This window comes from Rhinoderma darwinii, chromosome 1 (genome assembly GCF_050947455.1).
Source record: "Rhinoderma darwinii isolate aRhiDar2 chromosome 1, aRhiDar2.hap1, whole genome shotgun sequence".
NCBI lineage: Eukaryota > Metazoa > Chordata > Amphibia > Anura > Rhinodermatidae > Rhinoderma > Rhinoderma darwinii.
Window position 1 is genome coordinate 225,343,833 of NC_134687.1, and position 11,350 is coordinate 225,355,182.

Consider the following 11,350-nt stretch of genomic DNA (forward strand, 5'->3'; position numbering starts at 1 on the left):
ACTTAACCTCATTAGTTCCAGATGGGCCGCAATACAGTGACAGTTCTTTCTATAGTAAATACTGGCTAATATTACAAAATAACTGGCTACATATCAGAAGACCATCTCGGGATGTTTCTTTATGTGCACTCTAGCAGCACATTTACTGACGAAGAAACCTGAAATGCAGTTCCACCCAGTAATTCTATACTGCTCCTCTTCCTCCAATTCACACATATGTTGTTACTTCTAGTCTATCATCCCATTGTTTGTCTGAATCTTGTCAAACAGCCTTCTAAGGTAGCTCATCAAAGTGATGCCGATAAAAACAAGGCCTGGTTTAGTTTGCAGCATTAATACCTGCATGTAGCCTACAGGATTTACCTTTGCCATCTGCCCGTGAAAAAAAAGATCACAAGTGACATTATCTGTAGGGAGTATTGCATGTCTATATTCACCATATGACTTTCATTATTGTTTTCATGCTTAATCTGTTCTCAAAAAAAACTTTCATGTGTCAAAAATGTTTTCTTTTTTATAATAGCCAGATAAAAAGCTAACAGAGTACTTAAAAGTTTACTAGACCGTATATACTATTACTCTAGAACATAACTATCACCATGCAAATAAATACTTCTTCTTAAATATCTATCATCTATCTATCTATCTATCTATCTATCTATCTATCTATCTATCTATCTATCTATCTATCTATCTATCTATCTATCTATCTATCTATCTATCTATCTATCTATCTATCTATCTATCTTATATCTATCTATCTATCTCATATCTATCTATCTATCTATCTCATATCTATCTATCTATCTATCTATCTATCTATCTATCTATCTATCTATCTATCTATCTATCTATCTATCTATCTATCTATCTATCTCATATCTATCTATCTATCTATCTCATATCTATCTATCTATCTATCTATCTATCTATCTATCTATCTATCTATCTATCTATCTATCTATCTATCTATCTATCTATCTATCTATCTATCTATCTATCTATCTATCTTATATCTATCTATCTATCTATCTCATATCTATCTATCTATCTATCTCATATCTATCTATCTATCTATCTATCTATCTATCTATCTATCTATCTATCTATCTATCTCATATCTATCTATCTATCTATCTATCTCATATCTATCTATCTATCTATCTATCTATCTATCTATCTATCTATCTATCTATCTATCTATCTATCTATCTATCTATCCATCCATCCATCCATCCATCCATCCATCCATCCATCTATCTATCTATCTATCTATCTATCTATCTATCTATCTATCTATCTATCTATCTATCTATCTATCTATCTATCTATCTATCTATCTATCTATCACATATCTATCTCTATCTATCTATCTATCTATATCTATCTATCTATCTATCTATCTATCTATCACATATCTATCTCTATCTATCTATCTATCTATCACATATCTATCTCTATCTATCTATCTATCTATCTATCTATCTATCTATCTATCTATCTATCTATCTATCTATCTATCTATCTATCTATCTATATCTATCTATCTATCACATATCTATCTCTATCTATCTATCTATCTATCTATCTATCTATCTATCTATCTATCTATCTATCTATCTATCTATCTCATATCTATCTATCTATCTATCTATCTATCTATCTATTTATCTATCTATCTATGTAAGAGTTTTCTCTCTAGCCATATTATTATTTGTTTATAGTACGTTCTAAAAGCCATTATTAGTTGAATGGTGTTTATTATGCATGTACACAAACCTCTACAAAAACATCCATAGTCAACTATCATCAATACAATCATATACTATATGCAGTCATTTGATATATAGTTATGAGTTAATTTTATTATTATTATTATTATTATTATTATTATTATTATTATTATTGTACACATATACTCTATATACACTAAAAAAATTGCAATTTTTCTCGTAATGAACAAACAAGTATTTCCTGAAGAGTTTTAACAAGCCACCTTCACGTGCTAAGAATTTGTAGGTCACTTCTAATCTTACAAAAGGATAATAATGGCTTTTCACCCAGTGTAAGAGTTCCTATTGTTATGTGGTCTGATACAGAGGTAAACTTATCCCATTCTGCTATTGTTACTTGTCAGTCGTCTTCCTGTTCTAAAAAACATTCAAGACCGGACATGAATGAAAACTTCCAGCACCTGAACACGGTTCATTTCAGTGTAGAAATGGGAAGCAGCCTGTGTCCCAGAAGAAGGAATTCCTCACCTTGTATCTATAGATTGTAAATCAGATATTGCGTTGTATTTTACATCGTGTGGAGTAGATCTGTGTTTTATACCTTTGGAATTAAGATCTGCTAAAGATTGCAAATGAATATCTTGTCTAGGCCTAAAGCCTTTACAAATAGAGTACAGATTTATGTAATGAACCACAACAACCCATGCAAATGCTAAGGACGACTATTTATGATGCTAAGTGATAACACTATATATATATATATACACTACCGTTCAAAAGTTTGGGGTCACCCAGACAATTTTGTGTTTTCCATGAAAACTCACACTTATATTTATCAAATGAGTTGCAAATTGACTAGAAAATATAGTCAAGACATTGACAAGGTTAGAAATAATGATTTTTATTTGAAATAATAATTTTCTCCTTCAAACTTTGCTTTCGTCAAAGAATGCTCCATTTGCAGCAATTACAGCATTGCAGGCCTTTGGCATTCTAGCTGTTAATTTGCTAAGGTAATCGGGAGAAATTTCACCCCATGCTTCCAGAAGGCCCTCCCACAAGTTGGATTGGCTTGATGGGCACTTCTTGCGTACCATACGGTCAAGCTGCTCCCACAACAGCTCTATGGGGTTGAGATCTGGTGACTGCGCTGGCCACTCCATTACAGATAGAATAACAGCTGCCTGCTTCTTCCCTAAATAGTTCTTGCATAATTTGGAGGTGTGCTTTGGGTCATTGTCCTGTTGTAGGATGAAATTGGCTCCAATCAAGCGCTGTCCACAGGGTATGGCATGGCGTTGCAAAATTGAGTGATAACCTTCCTTATTCAAAATCCCTTTTACCTTGTACAAATCTCCCACTTTACCAGCACCAAAGCAACCCCAGACCATCACATTACCTCCACCATGCTTGACAGATGGTGTCAGGCACTCTTCCAGCATCTTTTCAGTTGTTCTGCGTCTCACAAATGTTGTTCTGTGTGATCCAAACACCTCAAACTTCGATTCGTCTGTCCATAACACTTTTTTACAATCTTCCTCTGTCCAATGTCTGTGTGCTTTTGCCCATATTAATCTTTTCCTTTTATTAGCCAGTCTCAGATATGGCTTTTTCTTTGCCACTCTGCCCTGAAGGCCAGCATCCCGGAGTTGCCTCTTCACTGTAGACGTTGACACTGGCGTTTTGCGGGTACTATTTAATGAAGCTGCCAGTTGAGGACATGTGAGGCGTCTATTTCTCAAACTAGAGACTCTAATGTACTTGTCTTGTTGCTCAGTTGTGCAGCGGGGCCTCCCACTTCTCTTTCTACTCTGGATAGAGCCTGTGTGTGCTGTCCTCTGAAGGGAGTAGTACACACTGTTGTAGGAAATCTTTAGTTTCTTGGCAATTCCTCGCATGGAATAGCCTTCATTTCTAAGAACAAGAATAGACTGTCGAGTTTCACATGAAAGCTCTCTTTTTCTAGCCATTTTGAGAATTTAATCGAACCCACAAATGTAATGCTCCAGATTCTCAACTAGCTCAAAGGAAGGTCAGTTTTATAGCTCCTCTAAACAGCAAAACTGTTTACAGCGGTGCTAACATAATTGCACAAGGTGCACAAGGGTTTTCAAGTGTTTTCTAATCATCCATTAGCCTTCTAACACAGTTAGCAAACACAATGTACCATTAGAACACTGGAGTGATGGTTGCTGGAAATGGGCCTCTATACACCTATGTAGATATTGCATTAAAAACCAGACGTTTGCAGCTAGAATAGTCATTTAGCACATTAACAATGTATAGAGTGTATTTCTGATTAATTTAATGTTATCTTCATTGAAAAAAACTGTGATTTTTTTTAAAAAATAAGGAAATTTCTAAGTGACCCTAAACGTTTGAACGGTAGTGTATATATATATATATATATATATATATATATATATATATATATATATATATATGTATTTCTGATTTGGTAGATAATTCCACCGACATATGTCTCTTGTTCTCTAAGCTACTAGTAGTATCTATCTTCTTCCCAGAGTCATTGACTGTACACTTACCTATTACAGTTCCCTTTTTGGTGCTTAAAATATACAGTAACTAAAATGCTTTTTCATATATGATGGATAAGTCAAGGGTATTCTCCAATACTATGACTCTTCACAATAGCTAAATATAGCAAAAAAAAAATAATATATATATATATATATATATATATATATATATATATATATATATTAATATATCCTTCACTAACCTGAGGACATTGCTACTAAGGCTAGTCTATACCATAGTTATATAAGCAAGGAAACTTTTCTATCAAAACAATTACTTTTTTCTGAACTGAACAGAAGACAGTAATTTCACTAGTCTAGGGTGGCAAATGATCTCTCAGTACAAGTCACACCACAGCAATCCTGCCTGCATGTATATATATATGTGTGTGTGTGTGTGTGTGTGTATATATATATATATATATATATATATAGTGGGAATTTATCTCAAGCCACAAACGCAATATTATAATATTAAACGGAATAATGATCAGATTTTTTTTTTAGAATCCAATTTTTTATTCAAATGGTTACAAATTGCAATATTAAATATGTTCACAAAGTACTAAACTATCAATCCTACTTAAATAAAAATTCTAGAAACCACTGAATTTATATATTAATATAGTAACTCTTCCTATCTATCTATCTATCTATCTATCTATCTATCTATCTATCTATCTATCTATCTATCTATCTATCTATCTATCTATCTATCTATCTCATAACTATCTATCTATCTCATAACTATCTATCTATCTATCTATCTATCTATCTATCTATCTATCTATCTATCTCATATCTATCTATCTATCTATCTATCTATCTATCTATCTATCTATCTATCTATCTATCTATCTATCTATCTATCTATCTATCTATCTATCTATCTATCTCATAACTATCTATCTATCTCATATCTATCTATCTATCTATCTATCTATCTATCTATCTATCTATCTATCTATCTATCTATCTATCTATCTATCTATCTATCTATCTATCTATCTATCTATCATCTTTCCCAGTGTGTTACAAAGATCTTGTATTTTGGCATTATTACTACTACTGCTCCTACTACTAATACTAAGACTTAAAGTAGTAAACAGTTCTGAAAAGCCATTAGTCAGTATAAAAATACTTATAGGACGTTGTCAATTAATACACACAGTGAAGCATTGTGATATCTATTGGTTTCCAATGAACTATGACACTCCCGATCAAGATGAATCTTCTTCTCAAAATATGTCTTAAATAGAATGGTAGTATTATAAATAGTGTTTACAAAATGTATAAAAATGAAATATTTTATGAATTTTTATGTCAGGCATGGACACTTGTATGGCCTATATACAAAGAAAAAACACTTATTTTTAACTTTGCGAGCATGTTTTTTATAAAAATTTAAAAAAGTTTTGAATCAGATATTGACATGAAGTTGTATTTTTTATTACGGAGAATAGTAAAGGTCACATATATGGAATTCGGTATCAGCCGGGAATAAACTAAAGGGAACTCATGTTGTCAGGCTAGAAGCAAATGTAACAATGACAAAAGAAACAGTATGTATAATAAACAGTACCAATGTAGCAAATACTACAGTATAACAGTACTATAATATACTATATTATACCCTGGAACTCCATCTACATTGGTTATACCACATTAGCCGCTATAGCTTCCCTCTTACTTTTTTCTATGTGAGTTCACCAGAAGTTTAAATGGCAGGGAACTACTGTATATATCAGTATTTCATCATTTTGAGAAGAGAAGTCTCTTAGTATAACTAGCGTTCCTGGTAACCATTATGACTATTTTAACCATATTTTAGACATGCTCTAGGCCTAGGGGTGTTGAATACTGTATAAAGATATGCACAGAACCGTTCAGTAATTTTCATATGTACATTATATGAGTACTAATGTACATTGCAAAATTTAGTACATGAATTCCTTATTCAGTAGTCCATGACCAAAATACTATTGTGATCACGTTTAAATGACCAAAACACTGCTATGTGCGATGTCAAAATCAAATGAATGTAGTATCCTGTACCCTAGCAATAGTAATCTAATAATGTCATGGACTTCCATAGCTCTTGACTCATTTTCAATGTTCAAGGAACAACTTCCTAACAAGACATCAGCATAAACCCTGCAGCACTGCTGTGACCCAAGAGTCAACTCTATTCTCATCTCCTCCACAATATTATCAGGACTGCACAGCATGATATTGCTTTGGTCTTCATGACTACTGACAGTGACTGTACCAGCAAGACTGGATATAGTGGGTTTCTTTAAGAAAAAAAATAAAAATATATGTATACGTATATATATATATATATATATATATATATATATATATATATGTATATATAATAAGTGAATGATGTGTGAAGTGAGTGATAATGGGTGAAGAGTGGACCAGATCGGTGAGATAGATAGATAGATAGATAGATAGATAGATAGATAGATAGATAGATAGATAGATAGATAGATAGATAGATAGATAGATAGATAGATAGATAGATAGATATGGGATAGATAGATAGATAGATAGATAGATAGATAGATAGATAGATAGATAGATAGATAGATAGATAGATAGATAGATATGGGATAGATAGATAGATAGATAGATAGATAGATAGATAGATAGATAGATAGATAGATAGATAGATAGATAGATAGATTATATGAGATAGATAGAGAGAGATAGATAGATAGATAGATAGATAGATAGATAGATAGATAGATAGATAGATAGATAGATAGATAGATAGATAGATAGATAGATAGATAGATAGATAGATAGATTATATGAGATAGATAGATAGATAGATAGATAGATAGATAGATAGATAGATAGATAGATAGATAGATAGATAGATAGATAGATAGATGATAGATAGATAGATAGATAGATAGATAGATAGATGATAGATAGATAGATAGATAGATAGATAGATAGATAGATAGATAGATAGATAGATAGATAGATAGATAGATAGATAGATAGATAGATAGATATTTCGACTTACAAAGATCTTGAATTAACATGTTGCATTATATCTGCAGATGCCCAGTTTGAGCTGAATGTCACAAGTAGGTGAACATTATGATGTTCAAAAAAGCAACAATAATAACCATAACAAATGCGGTATTGTGAAAACAAAACAAGGAAATTATGAAAAGTTTCTAACTTCTGTATTAGATTAAGCAAGAGAAGAAATCATAAATATATGTGAAGTCTGGATGGATACACACCATACTCAATAAGGTAGACTACTAAACATGTCCTTCCAAAGTCTCAGACATTTATTTCACTTCTTTGAAGGAGATGCATATAAGAAATATCTACCAAGTTTGTACAACAAAATGGAAACATAATTTTCAGCATTAGTAATTCAGTGTTATATATAAATATATATATATACACACACACACACACACACACCACACACACACACATATATATATATATATATATATATATATATATATATATATATATATATATATATATATAACATTCAGGTACAGCTCTCTCTACTCAGCATCAAGTACTAGCACATCACATAAAAAAGTAAGTTCCTTGCAGGTGATGTATAGTCCCATCGCATGTCTTCTTCTACACATCATAAACATCCAAATACTAACAAATATTCACTGATCCTTGCCATATAAATTGAGTACATTATATTTTATTAGTTCTAAACAGCACTATCGTCATACCTGCCTATGCCCTAGCATCCCTGTAACTGAGTGATGGATGCGACAAATGTCAGGGATGTCGCACGCTTTGCTTGTCTGTGGCGTTAATATAATGAGATAAAGCTTGTACTGTGACGTTGTAAGTAAAATGAAGATGATGCTTTATTTACCTTCATTACTTGGGCTAGCGAAGGTCCCCGAGATGCAGCAGCAGGTAATAAACCAGATCCAAAGGGTTAAATGTGAGCCAAATCCAGTATTAAAAGCCCGAGAGCATCCAGCGTTAGAGCAGGGCAGTCCAGCAGCAGACCTGGCACGCAGCATCTTCTCCCACAGCAGAGGACCTCTTCCCTAGATGTCCAGTCACACAATCCAGGAGCTGATGAAGAACTTGTCCCTTCCCCTTAGTGCTGGACCCTTCCCCTTAGTGCTGGTCCCTTCCCCTTAGTGCTGGTCTCTTCCTGGGATGTGATCAGGTGTAAGGCTTTCTCTCCTTTCTCCTCCTCTCCTACAAATAACCCTGATGTGCCTCCTTCTTCTCTCCTCCTCTTCTCCACTTTGATGTGGACGCGTGTGTGATGATGATGATGAGGGCTCACAGGAGCCGGATGATGGGGGTGGTGGATGAGGGATGTGACAAGAGCAGCCCCCACACACTTTTCTTCTCCCCACCAAAAGTCAGACGGTATTAGGATGGGCAGGAATGGGAAGAGGGGTTGAGATGAATGGGAGGGAGAAGCAGATCTTACAGGGCTGGGGAGTTGCAAATAGCAATGATGTCCACATTAAGGCTGTCAGAATGGGAGATAGTGAGTGAGGGCAGACTTGTAGAGCTAGATGTGGAGGGAGATGGAGCACAGGAGAGGAATGGATGACAAGAAGTAAACATCCAGCAGATAGCTCAGTGCCAGGACCTCCACACTTCCCTCAGTTCTGCTGCCAAGGACACTGTGTAGACATCCTGCTCAGTAGGGGAGAAAGGCATGGAGTCAGTGTGAAGTTCAGGAGGAAGATCTGTCCACAGCACAATCACACGATGGATGGGAATGCCATCCTGCCTCTGATGCCCGAGTGTCTGCTGCCAGCAGGGCACACACAGCTCCTACTGCTGAGCACTACAGCTGGATTCTCTGCTAGACACACACAAGTCTACTATTGCCTAAAGGAAATACAATATTCACTACAATGTATGCACAGCCTGACACTACCAGGATCTGCATTATAAATCTTGGTTGTCAGGCTAAATGAAATATAAGATTTCCCTTTCAGCTGGTGATATCTGATCCTTAGCACTCTGCAGTGTATCATCCCAGCAAATGCACTGGTGCAATATTAACTAGTAGGAGCATCATGTCAGGATTCTCCTTATAAAGGAAAACTGCTATATTGAAAATGGGGATACTGCTGTATTAACAGTAATAGTCCTGTGTATTTATAGTAGGGGTACTTCTAGATTTAGGGGCACTGCTTTATCCCTATGTAAAAAAAATAAGGATTCCACACTATGCAAAATAAGGCTACTCCCATATTAAAAGAGGAATACTTAACCATCTAAAATAGGGATTCTCTTATATTAAAAATAAGGGTAATCTTCTATCTAAAATAAAGAAACTCATTTATGTAAAGTAAAATAAATAAATAAAAGAGTGGCTTCTCTATCCACAATAGGGGTACTCAAGCCAAAATACTATAAAATCGCCTAAAACACACACTTTACAAAATTTGTCGTTTCTTATATACTCACTGCTAACATTTGGGTTCTATTTTATCAATTGAAAATTGAATCACGGGATTGAGAGCGCTATATTAGGGAGACTGAACTCCGACCCGTATAACAATGTATTGAAGGGCTTGTCTCATGAAGACAACTGTTTTTCTGCTTATATAGGTGATCGTGTGATCGTCATAGGTCTGGCTTCAGAAACCCACGGCGATCAGCTGTTACCGTCAGGGAAAAATGCAGCCAGCGATATATTTCAACTGAATGGCCATCCATGTAATACATAGATGTGCCAGGTCCACCAGAGTAAGGCCTCATGCACACGACCGTAGTGTATTTCTGGTCCGCAAATTCCAGGACCGTGTTCCGTGAAATGTCCTCCGCAGTTCATCCGTATGTAATCCGCAGCTCATCCGTATGTAATCCGCAAAATGCGGATAAAAAAAAAAAGCCTAGGTAAAACAGGATGACGACAGAACTCATTCCCGGTCGTCGCCTAGCAACACTTCCGCAAATCCGCAAACTGCGGTTGACACACGGAGGTGTACCCGCATTTTCCACGGGCCCATTGACTTCTATGGGCATGTCCGCATCGAATTTGTGGGCCGTAATAAGACATGTCCTGAGTTTCTGCGGCACGGATTTGCGGACATGCGGAGACCCGTGAAAACACGGATAGTGTGTATGGGCCCATAGAAATGAATGGGTCCGCAATTCTCCCGTGGATTTGCGGGGGAATTGCGCACGCAAAAACACGTTCGTGTGCATGGGGCCTAAGACTGGCTCTTTGTTAGTGGCCCTCCATGTTGGCTAATGGAAGGGACTCCCCTCTATCACAACCGTATTCCCTATTAAGGCATATGGAAAGGAGTTGTCCTACACTTTAACAAATCATTTATTGTGAACTGAAATCCATTCATTTAATAAAAAACTAAAAATAGGTACTCTCATTAGTTTTCTTCCCCATAAATTCTCCAAGATACCAGATTGACTCCTAATTTGGAACAAAATCTATTATTTCACCAACGTGCGTAGAGATCATCATAGTAATGTCAGAACAACATATTGTATTCCCATTCCTATTATTCTGTGTATCCTGTCTCCTCTCATACAGTATCTGTATATAGCAATGGTTCTCCAGCATTGTCATAACATATCATTGTATAATGTGTTCTCCATAGCATAGGGATAATATAGGTTATGCATTCATAGGCAGCGAAATGTTAGCAGAACTAATAGAAGTGGCCAGTACAATTTATAAAATAAATCATGTCCCTTATCACACCCCAGGGAGAGATGTCTTTCATTTGTAACAGATATCTTGGTAAAAAGCAGAAATGGATCCACTTGTACTCCAAAGAATAACGTCTCTTGTCCTTTGAGCTACTGGAAAAACATGTTTGATCATTTTCCTTTTCTCTTCCTTATATTTACTGTGCTTCTGAATACTTGTAGAAATACAACAGGGTAAGTTGCCATCAACACCATTAGCCGCAGACATGAATGATGCATTAATAAAAATGTAGTATTGGGAAGAAAGAAAAGTCTAATTAAATATTTCCTTTTTGGATGACATTTCGAGATTGTTCTGTTTTTCTGCTTAAGATAATGGTATGTGTAAAATAGATTTTGTTGCCCAGGAAA

General features: G+C 35.1%; 1 protein-coding gene across 3 annotated transcripts in view; it reads right to left on the minus strand.

Annotated features, from left to right (window-relative positions):
* The window catches only part of EPHA5 (EPH receptor A5), a 350,419-nt gene extending 341,413 nt beyond the window's left edge, over positions 1 to 9,006 (minus strand). For all 3 annotated transcript variants that reach the window (XM_075861931.1, XM_075861939.1, XM_075861921.1), the window contains exon 1: positions 8,157 to 9,006. In XM_075861931.1, the coding sequence (XP_075718046.1) occupies positions 8,157 to 8,310 (154 nt within the window). In that variant the 5' untranslated portion in view covers positions 8,311 to 9,006. The remainder of the gene's footprint in view (positions 1 to 8,156) is intronic.
* Positions 9,007 to 11,350: the final 2,344 nt, after the last annotated feature.